Source organism: Nasonia vitripennis, chromosome 5, assembly GCF_009193385.2.
Source record: "Nasonia vitripennis strain AsymCx chromosome 5, Nvit_psr_1.1, whole genome shotgun sequence".
Taxonomy (NCBI): Eukaryota; Metazoa; Arthropoda; class Insecta; order Hymenoptera; family Pteromalidae; genus Nasonia; species Nasonia vitripennis.
The window spans coordinates 23,717,852-23,733,235 of record NC_045761.1 but is presented as its reverse complement, the minus strand read 5'-3'; the positions used below and the strand labels follow the sequence as shown (position 1 = coordinate 23,733,235).

The following is a 15,384-nucleotide window of genomic DNA, read 5'->3' as shown; positions in this document are numbered from 1 at the left end:
GCTCGCCGTGTATAAAAATAGCCGCTTTATGTTCCATAAGTAGTAAGCGTTTTTTATAACTTGGAGTTTTAGTGCGGTTTCGCAGCGGAGACGGTCGCGTTATTTTTTTTTTTTATTTTCGACCAAGTTTCATGAAATGTATAGACTGCGTAAAGGAACCTAATGCGAGGATGGGGCGATTTGAGAATCGGGGTCATTTAGAGAGTTGATGCATGTGTCTATAAAGTATTTATAAATACGATTTTTATTTTAACTATACTAATACACGCATGAATGTTGAGCTTCTATCCTGCATGAAACTTCTAATAATTAACATTGTGTTCATCATTTAACAAACTCGTTCTGTTTCAGACGCAGAAGCTTTCAAGTTCGAGTTTGAAGACGAATGCGAGGCTGACGAAGAACAGAGCATTCTTTCGAATGAATCTGGTAAAATTTTACAAATATGCGTATACTTTATATTTTAAAGCATTAAATCTAGACATTAACTAAGATAATCGAAATATTTCAGATTTGGAGTTATCTCTCAAGCTTGAGATTGTAGAAGAGGATATGAGATTTGAGAACGCTGTAGATGCCGAGAGCTTCAAGAGGTTTTCAAGCAATGGTACACTATTGAACATAGATTTACTACAGAGCAAAAATAACCAGACAATCATATGATTTCAATTCTAGACGATTTACACCTTGCCGTGGCTTCAGCTGACGAGAAGCACACCCAAGCAACAACGAGAAGCTCTACAAGGCGATCGTCGTCTGGGAAAATGATAAACGGTATAAGTTAATAATAATCCATCTACCTTCGTAAATAAATGTTAGCCAAACGTCTTTCGTTTTCCAGATATCAAGGAAAAAGCGCGCTTGCACTGCAAGCATTGCGGTAATGACGGAAACTTAGACGTCATAGATGTGAAAACAAAGCCCAAGTGCGACAGATGCGCGAAACCTTTGAGTTTCGTCTGTACCTTGTGTAGTAGAAACTGCTCTTCTCTTGGAAACATGTACAATCATTACAGGCGTAGCTGCAAGACTGTCCCGGCCAAATTTCAATGCCCAAAGTGTGAATTCAAGTCGAAGTCGAAATATCGCCTCAAGATGCACGTGAAAAAGAAACACGGTTTAAATATGTCGCATGCAAAGATCGCATTGTGTAATAACTCGAGTCAATGACTACTCTTCGCTCTTTTGACTGTGTTCAAAATCAGCCCGAAATAATAAAAACCATCAACCCAGTTCTCAAACGATTAAAAATTCAATCCTCCTATATAAACCTATATCAAGCCCCATAAATCTCCATCGCATATTCTTCGCGTCAGGTGTACACTGAGCGAATCATCGCAGAAATCACGCGTGGATTCAGCTCCAAGATCGTTAAACGCGCGATGAGCATTACTATCCTCCTCCTGCGGACTTTACTGCCTCAGCTGCCTGGCTTACGTCTACGTCTCTCCTCTTCCTTCCTCTATCGCGAATACTGTACGATTCTCGCTTCGATTTCCTCGCCCTCTACGTAACAGCACAGCTATTGTTCGGAGCCGCGCGGTATCTTTATACGCACTCGAGGGGACTAACTTCCGCGCGAGAAGCGCGTTTGAGTTTCGGGCGAGTTCGTGACTGGGATTTTTTGATCGGTGTAGTGAAGTGCGTTTTCTTTGGGAGATGGCTTATTTCGCCCGAGACGCGCTCGGTTTTCGTATTCCGGTGAGGTGTGGCCTCTATGCTGTATATAGCGAGTGTCGGGGGTAGACCTATGGATTGACCAGGTTTGAGCCCGGCGGTGTGAGAGACTGATTTACGGCGGGATTGTGTGCAGTTTCCGGATACTGAACCAAGTTTTGAGGTATAAAAGTATTTTTTTTTAATACTTTTTTTCAAATGTTTATTCGTTGGTGACTTTATTCGGTGGACTAATAGCTGATTCCGGCCATTAGTCGGTGTTAGGCGATGCATCAGAGGTCGACTGCTGCAGCGATTAAATTTGATTTGAATCATTGCGGCGGCGAATAAATCGGCGGCTGGTGTACCGCGTGCGTTAAGGGCTAATCCATTCCACGAGCCATTAGCGAACCTGTACAGAGCTGTTGGGAAAGCGTGGTTTGATGCGAATCCTTTGAAGATTCTACTAACTTTTGTTTGTTATTTATGTTGAATATTCGTTTTACTAATTTTAATTCAGTGGAAATCCTTTGATATGTTTGCATAATCATTGAATGTTATTCGAGAGACCGTCTTTGCATGATCGGTGTGATGTATCTTTTTGTAGCATTGAGTTTTCCATATTTCCACATACTAATTTATAAAATTCACATTGCATAATAATCTGTTAATTTTGATTTTAGCCTTAGACGATTTGCCGTTTGCCACACAATCAGTTGATCGGGAATGTTCGGAAAGAACGTACGCTATGCCGCGTTTTAGCTCTGGGAAAATGTTAAAAGGTAGGTTCTTACGAATAAAAATACAGCGATTAAAGTAACAACCTTATAATACAAAAAATGTAATGTCTCTCAGCTGTGAAGAACTATGCGCGCTTATACTGCAGTAGTTGCAACAAGGATGTAGATCTGAATGTCGTGGTGAATTCGTCAAAAACCCCAGATGTGATGAATGCTCGGAACCTTCGATTTTTGTCTGTACCTTGTGTAAATCTCACTTTAGCCTTCTAAAGTACGCGTACATTCATTTGGGAAAAAAGCACTTCAAACCTCTCTCGGCTGGATTTCAATGCTCAGAGTGTCCATACAAAACGAGGCATAAGACTCACCTCGTTCGACATGTCGAATCCTATCACATGACCATAAGGTGTCCCGTATGTGGACAAAATGTTAGCAATCACGTCAAATTCTTGTGGCACCAATCATCCAATTGTCCGTATGTGATTGATACCAAGTATCTCGCGAATGTATTTAAGTGTGGAAAATACAGTTTGAAAAAACATTTTGAAGGACACCCGGATTGCATGCCAATGGACGATAGACATGGAAGAAGATACTTTCCGGAAAGTGACGTGCGTTTCCCCCCAGAATGAGCTGTATCCATCAGAGAGCTTACGTATATACCTCACAACGTGTCTGGCTCCAGCGCAAAGTGGTGTATAAGGACGAGATTTGGAACAGATTCAAGGCTCTCCTCCTTCTTTTTTTCTACGATATTTATACTTTCCTCCCCCCCCCCCCCCCCCGCAGAGACGGTAATGCCAGTCCCGTTAACTTGGCAAATACGTTCCGCTGCTTCAGCATCGCCGATATTGATCCATATCCCTCTCGTTTCGATGTGAAAACTTGAAAATTCGCAACAACGCGGTGTATGCTCTGTAGCCACCGGCATGACAATGGAAACTTTTCCTCGCCCGCAGCGAAAAAAAAATAGCCGCGCACCGAAATAAAGCTCGACGATTTTCCGGTCGATAGAAAAGCTCAACGTTGACAATGTAGCCGTTCTCTCTGCGGCCGTTCGTCGATAACCGCCGCGGTCGTCCACTTTTATCAATTACAATTATATCCGACCACTAATTCGATTCTTCAATCAGTCGCGTATTCAGGGCGCTACCGGCGACGCTGTAGGTTAACGAAAAGTATTTTTTTCTCCTCGTCACTGCAAGTTCTCTCTCTCGGAGGAGGAGGAGGAGGAGGAGGAGGAAAGTTTTATTCTCGACGCGTCGCGTTTTCCATACACTCGCCGCTCGGGGAAAAAAGGTCGCACACGACCGGGTCCGGAGGTGTGGCGCTGTTTATTAATTTTTCGCGAATTTTTTCCCTCTTATTTTAGAATCCTATCGTATATATTTAAATAAAAGATGAAAAAAAGCCCGCGCACTTCTCGAGGGAAAAGAGAACTTTCGAAAGCTCTAGAGTATAGGTGCTGCTTAAATTCTCGGAGTTTTTCTTCTCGATTTTCGAAGCCGGGATTTTTCCAAGAGAGGCCCCTTTGCGCGCAAAAATTCCTTTGATCTTTCGAGAGCCGTGCGCGCGCGGAAAGCGAAGAATGTGCCGAGAATTTCATTACGTGCTTACTCGCATAAACGTCGATAAAGTCACTCTCCCGCGGTTTCTTTAGTTCTCGCGACTAAGTAATGCAAACGCCTGTGTACTGTATTTCACCGTAAATTAATACCAGCGACAGACGGAGATAAAGAGCTTAATTTCGGCAAAACGGGGGAATTGATGGCGAATCGCTGTGGATCTTCAAGTTCAATGCTCGACAGACGGGAGAACGTGTGGACAGGGTCTTGGTAACAATTAGTGTCAATCAGAATCGCCGTCGTGATTAATGTCAAGCCGTTCGCCTGACGTACGACCCAATTACTCTTATAAATCAATTCGGGAGTACGAAGCTTTGCTTAACGATGCACTAATACAAACAATAAACGAACCTTTACGAACCGCGTAAAAATAAGAATGCTAGAGTCGAAGAGAAAAGGCCATCCGGCTTTGTTTTTACTTTAAAGGAGGAAAATAGTCACACGAGCTTGCAGTAAGGAAAAAAGCTCGTAAAGATAAGGGAAAAAGGCCGCGCGCGAACGCAGGAGAGAGATATTGACAGGGAAGAGGTGAGCTTGCGGGAAAGAGAGTGACGGAACAGTGTCTAGTGCGTCGTGAGAAAGCGAATGTAAAAAAGCCGTCGAGAGACTGAAATTACAGGAAAATCTACTCTCGACGCTAGCTCCGGGTGTATGTACAAGCCTATAGAGGTTTATGGTTGATGAAAAGCGATGACTGTTGCTTATAATGTTGTATTAAATTTAATAAAGGATGCGTGTATAATGTGATATTAAATCATTTGACGATATAAGATTGATATTCTTCCAGAAGATATTTGTATTTCTGTAATCTAATGTATATATTGTATAAATTGTGATCTATACCTTTGTTCTAATTGAATAAACCTATGTTTTTGAATGAAAATTGCGCTATAAAACCTCGACTATATCTCCCGCTTCGATTTACCCGCCACTTTAAAAGCTCTCAAAGCTCGATCGCCTTTTCGAGTAGACCGAAAAATTTCCAAAAAATGCTCCAAGCTTTCGCTCGCTTAAACGAGCATCGGCCGTTATCTCCGTAAATAAACGTAAATATAAAAAAAGGGTCCGAGCATTAAAATCAGAAAATTGTCATCGTCGAATAATCGTCGGAACGGATCAGCCGGAAGGACGAGTATATGGAGCCGATGCTCGTCAAAGTTCATCGCACTGGATTTTTTTTCGCCGCGCGTTTCGAATCCGAAAGAGTGTGTGCCCGAATCGAAGCTGTATAGCTGTTGTGGGCGTATTCGATGAAGAGCGACGAGGAGATTTTTTTCGGGCGATTGGTGAAGTATGGAATTTCACGGTGTATGCAGAGACAGTCTGTTGGAATTTCGGGTTTGAAATATTGGATTGGGCTGACGAAATTTACTCGATTAATGTTGATTCGCCAGTTATATTCGTCGAGAGAGAAATTTACAAAGTTGAACAAAAGAACACCGATGCACACGTGATTCGCGAACAAGAAGCTGCCCATCCACTCGCGATATGATCCTATACCTTCGATTTTTTTCCGCTCACATTCGTTATTCGTCTCCCTCGGGTAATTAAAGGGTCGACGGGCAAATTGGCAGCGCGCGCGAGGACGTGTTTTCATTATCGTGAATCCCCTGTTAATTGCGAGCTTTCTCTCGAGCGTTGGACGTTTAGGGAAAAACAGTTGTACCATTGGGTATACGTATCGATGCTTGGAGTTTGATTATTTTCGAGCTCGAAGAAAGTTTCTTAAAAAAATTTAATTTCAAGTCCTTTAAAATAACATTTCATCGTCGCGCAACTATAAAATTATTCCAAATATTTGCAGTCATCGAATTCGAATAATTTCAACGAAAACAAACCTCGTATGCATACACGTTAACGTATACATTGCTGAAAAAAATCGTTACGATAATAAGCATCGTAATTGAAATGTATCACGCTTAAGGACACGCAAGTGAATAATTGGCCGCGTACCGCACCATACGAGAGTTATTGTGCACATCTCGCGGCCGTTCGTTTTAAAAGCTTGTTTTTCAAGCGCGCACACAGAGTCCGCGTTGTTTCCTTCGATAATAACACACGGAATAACGCAAACTTTTTCTACCCTGCGATCACCTCGCACTAAATACCAATAACAAAAGTCGGCGAAGGGTAATCTTTCACAGCTTTTGAACACCGTCGAAAATTGCAGTCGGTAATAAAAGCGATATTTTTCAATTACAGGACTCGAATCTCCAGCTTGCGCGCGCCATATTTCCCGCGGCGTTTAATCCACCTCCTTTTCATCAGCGCGGATCCATCCATCCTCTCGGATCATCAATCCTCGATTCAAAAGCGCGGGGGATCAGCTCGAACAAGAAAAAAAAAGTAAAAAGTCGACTCACCTTGTACCTCATCGTCGATTCTCCGGGGGATTTTCTCGGTCAACCTCACCTGGAATCAAAGCACAAAGAGCCGTTAGTGTATATGCCTGATGCGCGCAAAGGAATATGAGGCGCGAAAAAAACAGACGAGGATCGCGCGTGATTACTCGGCAAAACAACGAGAGTCAGTACAGGGGACTGTGCGAGTCTCTCTCTTTCTTTATCTCTGACGCAGCGAAGCTTTGTGTCGCTTGGGCGTGTTTATGCGCGAGACTTAATTGAGGACCTGCGGCTGCCGCCGTGGTTCTGAATCGCGAGGATTCACTGCGCTGCATTTGCTTTGCATTGAATGAGCGCGAGCTGACGCGACTAGGATTCTTCGTCTGCTTCTTTTTTTTTTTTTTTTTTTGCTCTGTGTTGAAAGCGACTGTATGCGTTTTTGTGCGAGTTTTTTTTAGATGCTGCATTGTTCGCTGGGGTAAGGTAGATTTTAAAGGCGTGGTTTTGTTTGTTCTAAATAATTGCTGACTGTATTAAAAGATATCATCGAGTAAAATTTTCTCTCGTAAAAGAGTAATAAAACTATATTAGCCAAAAATCAGACCCAATCACTTCGAAGTATATTTACGAAGCACTTCGCGAGAAAGAGAGAGAGAGAGAGTTTATTCCCCCCACCACTGCATCACAGTCTTTGAATCGCTCGCGCGCGATTGAGCCCCTCTTTTTATAGCGCGAAGGCCAACCAAACAAATCAGGCTAATACCTTAAGCTGAAGCGCGTAAATACGCGGCTCACGGGGTGTGTTGTATACCACGTGTATACCTGCCTTCATCGAGTGGCCTTGTTTACTACTATCACTGGTGTAGTGAATCAATTTTTTCGAATTAGCTGTAATTTTAACGTTTAGTGCTTCATATTCCCGCGTGATAATTCGTAAAATCTTTAATGTTGCAGACACGGATTGCAGACGAGAATATGGTGTTCAACAACGCCGAGGACGCCGAAAGATTCAAAACTTTTTCGAGCACAGGTGCGTTTACTTATATTACAAAGCGTGAATAATCGGGATAACTGTGTATTCGATCTCAGATAACTTACCGCTCGCTGTACATATAGCTGACGAAAAAGCAGACGAATGCTCGGAACCTATGATTTTTATCTGTACCTTGTGTAAAAGTAACTTTGATTGTCTGCATAACGTGTACATGCATTTGAAACGTAGCCGCAAGTGTTCCAGCTAAATTTCAATGTCCAGAGTGTTCATACAGAGCGAGGCGAAAGAATCACCTCAATCTACATATCGAAATCCATATGACTAAAAAGTGTCCCGAATGTGGAAAAAATATTAGGAATTACACCGACTTCTCGCGGCATCAATCCAATTCTCTCTATGAGTTTGATACCGAGTCTTTCGTGAATGTACTCATTGCGGCTTCTCAACAAAACACAATACAAATAACTACTGTTGATTGTTTTGAGTAGGAAAAAGTATATCGTTTACACAGCTAATTTTTATTGCATGTTTTAGTTTCATTATACTCGAATGCGAGATTACTTTATTCTATTAGAATTAATATTTTAGCTCTTGACCAATTACTTGCGTTTGTTTGCTGTTAAATTTTTTCGAGAGGAAACTTCTTAATAGTGATCGAATATGAAGTTAGACTTCAATGAAGGATAGAATTAAAGTTTGTAATAATTATTTATCTGCTTGTAGTTACAAAAATTTTTCATTATTTTTCCATCAGAATTCATAAATCACGTAATTCATCTTCATCGTATAATTATTACAAACACTTTGAACGAAAACAAATAACACGATCGAAGTAACTGCAGTATTACATATGCATGACGAGGGCCATACCCACACGCCGAAGAAGAAGAAGAAGAAGAAAAGGAAGAGGAAGAAGACCTCGAGGGCAAAAAAGAACAGCCAAGCGTCGGCCGATATCTCGGTCACGAGAAAAAGAAGAAGAAAAAAAGGAAGGCGAAAGAGGGAATAAACAGAGCAATACATTCCTCTCCCTTCTATTTCTCGATCGTCGCGGGCCAGAACAAAGCGCGACTGCGGAACTGCGATCCTCAAACGCTCGACGATTGAAGGGACGACTCGGCGGCCCTCGTAATTCGATTTCTGCTCCGACACAGACAGGCGGCCGACTATTCGCGTGTCCGAAAGTCGCGAGAGCTTGCGAGTTTTTCAAAATTCGAATTCCCTGAAATCCTTCGGCGACACCTTCCATCCCTCATAACTCGAAAGCCAACCCCCATATCCCTGCCGAGCAAACACCACGCGCGCGCAAAAAGCCTGTTTGCACCTCAAGCTCAAGGGATATACGAACGCGTCATCGCGCTTTCCACTTGATCGACCAGCTACTGCACTGCTTGTATTTTCAAAGCTTCGCCTACATACACTCTGAATTTTTATTTTTCCATTTTTTTCGCCCTCTCTCGGTCACAGCGTCGTATTTCATGCCGAAGCGTTCGGGAATCACCGCTGGGGGGAATGCGTTTTGACGCGAAGCTCCGCAGGGGGGAGGAGAGGAGAGCTTTTGGAATAGGGGATTATGCTCGGCTCGTTGCCGGTTATTGTTTTACGACAGTCGGGAGAGGGGCCTAAACGGCATGAGCCGGATTTTGAGGAGAGACGGGATGGGATTCGTTGATTTTTGTTGGAGCTTTTTGATTGCGAGTTGCGATTTGAAAAGTTAAGGAGCTTTTCTGCTCGCGCGAGTGTGTACAGGGTAGAGAGAAAAGGCTGGCTTAAAAAAGATCAGGACTCTCGAAACAGATACTGATGTGTACTTGAAAAAAGAGGCAGCCAATGGTGCGGATTAGCTTCTCTAACGTTGACTTTAGTTATATCGACATTTTTTGCCATAATAGAAGTACATTCAAATATCGTTTCAAAACAGCAATTACTGTACAAATTGGTTCGTCGCAACTGCTATGCAATCGCTCACTGGGAGAAATTTTGCAAAAACGTTGATGAAATAACTCGTAGAAAGTGTCAATACCTCCCGTTACCCAATGCCCAGTCAACGAGCTCGCGTTTTTACAACAGCCCGACGACAAAAAAGCTTTGAACCAAGTTTACATAAATTCGAATCTCCGCTTCACCTCAACCGAGACTTGTCAAACCTCCAACTCGACTATAATTGCACCTAATTTCTCGCAAAAGAAGCAACGTCCTCGTCTCCTAATAAGCACGATACCACACTAATCGACCCGACCTCCGCCGACAACAGCTCCGCGAAGACGATTATACCATAACTAATTGCAGCTACTCTACGAAAACCTCGACTCGACCGCAAATAACACACATAGCAGACACTTTTCACCTCAAAATCCACAACCGCAGTCCAACCGCGAAAATGTCGAGAGCAGGGAAAAAAATTTCTGGTAAAATACAGGTCACGCCGACATAACCAGCGGTACGAGAGGAGACAGTTCGCAGCTGCGGGAAGGAGAAAGATCCGTAGGTACGCAGCGGTGCGCGATGGCCGATTCACGTTCCGCTCGGGCTCGCGTTGTTCTAGCTTCGCTCCTTTTGTGAGAGACGACGTCGAGATACGGGCTGTTTCTCTGCGCGGAAAGGGAACAGTGTATGTGTACTCTGTGGCAGTCGGATGCAGAGGCCTGCGGGTTTTGTCGCGGACTTTTTTTTTTATAAGAGTATATAGAAGCTGCTCGTTCGGATTGATTAATCAAAATGACGATTTATCTAAGCATCGGTATAATCGAGAATTTTTTTTACCGATAAAAAATTCAATCCGAAAGCCGCGCAAAAAACGCAAAACACTTTTACTCGCTTATACACACACACACACACACACAGTCTGCATCGAGCAGACACGCGACGGATACATCGCATCCGGTGCTGTATAGAGATCGAGAACCGGCTGCGGGCAATTATTTATAGAAAATCACGAGAGCGTAGCGATTTCGATTTCAAGTTCAGCGCTCGATTCCATATAAGTATACGGCAGATTACAGGCTCGCTTTGCCTTTAACGCGCGAGTCTACAAGTACATTATCTTTATCGCCAAGTTTCGGGCTTCTGGCGCGGCGATAAGTGCGATTTTTTCGCGCTCTGCGTTATCTAATTCGTGGATTGAATATGTTTCTTTTTATCGTCAGTATGTTTGACATGCCTACAATCATCGATCTCGTGTCCGGGACAAATTTAGAAATCGTCTAAATCAGATAGATACACACACACGTGCCGCAAATCAAGCGCGACGCGGTAGCTAATGTAATATTCATCACAGCTATAATATACCCCGTACACTGCAATTACTTACTCATTCCATCATCGTAACTATGATAATCGATCGCTATCTATAACCGCTACATCGCATCGCGAAATCGGCGAAACGCACACACGCACACACACACACACACACACACACGTGTCCATTACCGCACACAGCGAAACATAAGGATATGCACAGCGACGCAGAGGGTTATTATTCATTTTTCAAGCTACGGCGATCTCGCGAGCAATCGCGCGAATTATCGCGCGATGCAAAGCGCGCGCGCGCATTGTTTGTCGGCGCTGAAAGAAATTATAACGCGTGCGAGCGCGTCGGGCATAAATTAATAAATTCACGCGCGCGAGAGATGCGCTTTGGCGCGATAATGAGGAAGTTTCGTTGTTACGCGAGCTAACTCGCGCACACGTGTAATGTGTGCTATGTCATGGAATGGATTTCGATGCGTTCGCGCGAGAATAATTGATACTGATTTCTGGATGAGGAGGAAGTGCGGATTGAATTATTTGTTGACAAAGTTTCGATTTGCGAAGCGATTAATAGAACGATGGCACTGCGATTGAATGTTTAACAAACTATATGTATCTATAGTTATTGTGCACCGAACTGGCACTCAAGGCCTGGTTGATCAGGATTCGGAGACGTCTGACGGAAAATCTATGTGCAATGCAAAGTAGGCCAGATGTAATTTTCTTTGTTCGAGCTTTCAAAACGCAGAGATGAAAGGTTCGAAGCGATTTTCACACCGACGTATCGCCCGCATATTAGGTACACACTGCGCAAAGCATAGGTTTTACCCAACGATTGTTTACTCGTTCGTTAAGTAAGGCTATATTTATCGTCGCATATTTCCACGCGTCGCAACCGACTAAAATGCAGCTAAGTGTATTGAAGCATGATGTATTATTCGCGTTTTACCGGCGGACACACGAGTGTTCGGTAAACATCGTTTCGTTTATCAAGACGTCTTCGCAACTTATCCCGGAATAAAGTTTTCCCGAGAGTTATGGGCGAAATTACGTATATAAACGTGAAGTTTGCAAAATCGAAGTGGCAGGCGCAACAATGATTTTACAAAGTTTCGCGCAACGAATTAGCTGCGCTAATTAATTTCGTTACGAAAATGTATCGGCCATTAAGGCGTAATTTTTCACTTTGCCACTGACAGCGAAGAATATCGATACACCGCGTGGGGTTTGATATAGTATATGATTCAACTAATTGATCGATGATGATTGCGATGTGCGTTACGCGTCATCCGAATGAAAATTTAAATTACGCACGATTAAACTCAGTTTCATTCATACTCATCAGCTTTCTTCTCCGTAAATGAAATTCCGCAGCGCATTTACACTCGTATAAACGTCGTAATTAATCCTTCGAAAGCGTATAAAACTCAATACACACTGCACGATGCGTAAAAAAAAATTTCACATTACTCCATCGTCGAAAAAATTTCCAAAAGATTAGCCGACTCCCCGTCGTTGCGGCGAAAATTCACGAGGGTCTTATCGGCATGCGGGTGTGCTCGCGACTCCGGAAATTTTCTCCTCGAATAAATTTCCCTCGCGCGCGAGCGCTTGTTTCGTATCGCGAGTTTTTTGCGAGCAGCAAGGAAAATTCGAGATGTATACGCGTAAATTTAAATTTTATCAATTAACGTCGTATCTATCGCGAGTCGTGGAATCGATCGAATTATCCGGCTAGTCCGTCGCATGAATAATTTATAATTAATCGAGTATTGCTTTGCATGATAATTAAGGGCGATCGATCGGACAATCGTAATTATAAATGCGCTAAGTTTTCGTTATTGTCCTAACGGTAGAACATAACAATGAAACAATGGCGATAACGCTGGTGTATTGTATACGTATGTCGAAATAATTTTAGGAAGCGATACACAGCACAAGGAAATATTCGAATTTAATCTGCGCGTTTCTCTTTGACTCAGTGATGGCTCGCGCGTATAGATAGGAGAACTATAATATGGTCATCTGAGTCACCGAAAACGGTTGTTTTACTTTTGGTGCGATTGCTTATGCTTAGGCGATTCCAAAGTTTCCTCGACTCGAGATTATGCAGCCGTTGGAATACATTAGGCGTATAGCAAAAAAATTGTTTTGGTTTAGCGCCTATCTGCGTCGCATGTATCTCGATCTGCGGTATAGCCTGGATTTTGACGTAATATTCTTTCGATCTTTTTGTTGAAAAAGAAAGTATGCTAGTGGAAATCGTTAGATAAAACGTTCCTTTTACTTTTACACTCTGATTTCTAAAACTATATTTTCATGGAATTACGCGTCAGATAACGTCAGCCGCACACTTTTTCATCTCTAATCTCGACGAAAAAATCCGAAGCAACGTCGGTCGAAACTTTCATAATAGCTCACCCCCTCCCACCTTAAAAAAGCTCATGGACAGCACACGCCCATGCCGTCGACTCATTTCCCCGGCGGCGCATTCCACGCATAGCAGCGTCGTCCCTTTTCCCATTTCGCTTTCAAAAACAATCGGCCCCGGCGCCGCCGAAAGCAACAGAGTCCGTCCGACAATACATTCCTTGCTGCGCAGCAAAGCGCGCAATATATATAGTATCCAGCTCTCTCGGGGTCAAAAACCGCGAATTTCTCTTTCATCTCTCCAAAAACTCGTAAACAAAAACACACGGCGCGCTGCACATTCTCGTCTCTCGTCGATCTCAACTCCCACGCGTAAAATACCCCGAGCCAGACGATAACAAGCAGCTGCGTACAAATATCGGCTCCAATTAACAGCTCATTACGATTTTTCTCTCTTATACTCACCGGCGGCTTCTCTCCTTTTTTTGTCCTTGCTCCAGCGAGAAAAGCTCGTGTCTCGTTCCACCTCTGCTTTTTTTCTATGTTTTCACTGACGCGCACTTGTTTCCTCTTTTACGGCACTCGGGAAGAGAGAGAGGCGCGAAAATTCGAATATTCCCGCGCCGGCGTCACACTTTCGACTTGCACGCACGTGTTTTTTATTCCCCTATACTGCGAACAGAAAAAAAGCCGCTGCGTGACGTACGAGTTCTTGAATGGAATTTTCTTTCGGGGCTCGTTTGAATTTTCGCCGTAATTGGTTCATTAATCATCGAGCTTTTCGCGGTTCGCGCGGCGAGAAATAACGACTATCGGAATATAGCCGGCTTGCAATTACATTGTGTGAATGTGCGAGCGTACGAACGCGACCCAATTCGGCAAAAACAGAGCTTTCAATTATAACGTCGCGACGGTTACTCCGAGCTTATCTCTCTCTCTCTAACGATGAATATATACTTAGAACGCGACAGATACGGATTTATCTGGAAGTGTGTTTTTTTTTTCAAACGCGCGCGTGTAAAAGTCCGAACGACGTGTCGGAGGTTATATAGAGTGTCGGAATTGGATTTCAATAATCTTTGGATTTTTGTCGCTGATTGGCGCACAACTTCTCGAGCTCGCGTCAATATTTTCTTTCGCTCCCGTGTCAAGCGCGCGCATTACGGATTCAAATCGAGGCATTCGTAAGCCGCGAAAAAAGTCGTCTGCCGTACCGAGCCTTTGAATTTACACTGTACACAACTTTACCGGTCCGCGCCGGGAGTACATCGTTTCGAAAAATTCAAATTAGAAATTTCCCCTAAAAAAAGCGCGGGAAATTCAAACGAGCCTCCCCCAGCATCCCTCGTAAACTCTCAGCATAGCTGTATACCTACATGCACACTCGCGCTCTCGGCTCTTCTTTAGACAGCAACAAAGCAAAACAAACGAAACGATATATAAAATACAAGAGAGTCTCTCACAGCGGCACGGAGGAGCAGAACGCGCGCGACTAAGGAGACTACTGGCTGATGCAGCCGCAGAACACAGAGCGTCGGCAGCCGAGAAGCTCTTTAATCATCCGCTCGCGCGCGCTGCCCCCTCCACCCGCGAACGAGCGTTTCTTTTTTGTGCCGTCGCTCTTTGATGGATCTCGACTCTATGTGCGCGCTACGATTGTCCGGTCCGGTGGTGGGGATCACCGTCAGCGCGTGTAGTTCGGATGCTGCTCCGAGAGTATAGTAGTGGGAGTCTATAGAGGCTGTTTGTAAACAATGGATTCGGCTACGAGGAAATGAAGATATACGGCCGACGATTCTTTTTTATCTCTATCTCGCGAGGCAACGACGACTTTTGATGATGGGCTGATTTATCGGGGCCGATGAATGGAAGTCTTGAGAGACGTTTTAGTAGTTTTTTAATTAGGAAGTATATAGCGGAGATTTTGCGAACTCGTAGCCCAGAATTAAAACTCATCTCGGCTCGTTAATCTCGTTTGTAATGTGCCCGAGAGTATAGTCACGTGTGCGCAAGTGCGGAACAATCGTTTTCTTTGTAGACGACGATTCTCTGAAACGCCGATGATGTTTATTCAGCGATGCGGAAATCTGCGCGCGCGCGGACTCGCCCTCGATATAGACTGACGAGAGCGATCACAATGACGTTTGAATTTTCGCGCCATTATTGCTTTTTTCGAAACTGAAATCTGTACCGGTTTACACTAACCAAAAATCAAAATTTCTTAATAAATTAATAAAAAATAAGTAGCAGGGCAACATCTTGTGGAAAATCTCGCTCATCCCGGAAAGACCTTCGCGCGGCGAATTTGAAATTCACCGCGCGCGCATCTCGCGTAAGAACTCGCGTAAAAAGCCGCGCACGCGACAAAGGAACGCCTTGTTGGGATTATACGTATATACACATACCTA

At 43.6% G+C, this 15,384-nt stretch overlaps 1 protein-coding gene and 1 long non-coding RNA gene across 5 annotated transcripts in view; one reads left to right on the top strand and one right to left on the bottom strand.

Moving 5' to 3' along the window:
- Positions 1–14,510, bottom strand: part of LOC100123399 (neprilysin-4) — a 54,375-nt gene extending 39,865 nt beyond the window's left edge. The window contains exons 1-3 of one of the 4 annotated variants that reach the window (XM_001606990.6): positions 14,353–14,510; positions 13,442–13,648; positions 6,385–6,433 (exon numbers count right to left, since the gene is read on the bottom strand). In XM_001606990.6, coding sequence (XP_001607040.2) covers positions 6,385–6,396 — 12 coding nt within the window. In that variant the 5' untranslated portion in view covers positions 6,397–6,433; positions 13,442–13,648; positions 14,353–14,510. Of the gene's footprint in view, positions 1–6,384; positions 6,434–13,441 lie in introns of all 4 variants that reach the window. The other 3 variants (XM_031931309.2, XM_031931308.2, XM_032600543.1) reach the window with 3 other exon arrangements.
- LOC116417587 lies at positions 2,319–4,904 on the top strand. Its single transcript, XR_004227838.1, has 2 exons — positions 2,319–2,438; positions 2,512–4,904. It is a non-coding gene; the product is annotated as an uncharacterized LOC116417587 (long non-coding RNA).
- Positions 14,511–15,384: the final 874 nt, after the last annotated feature.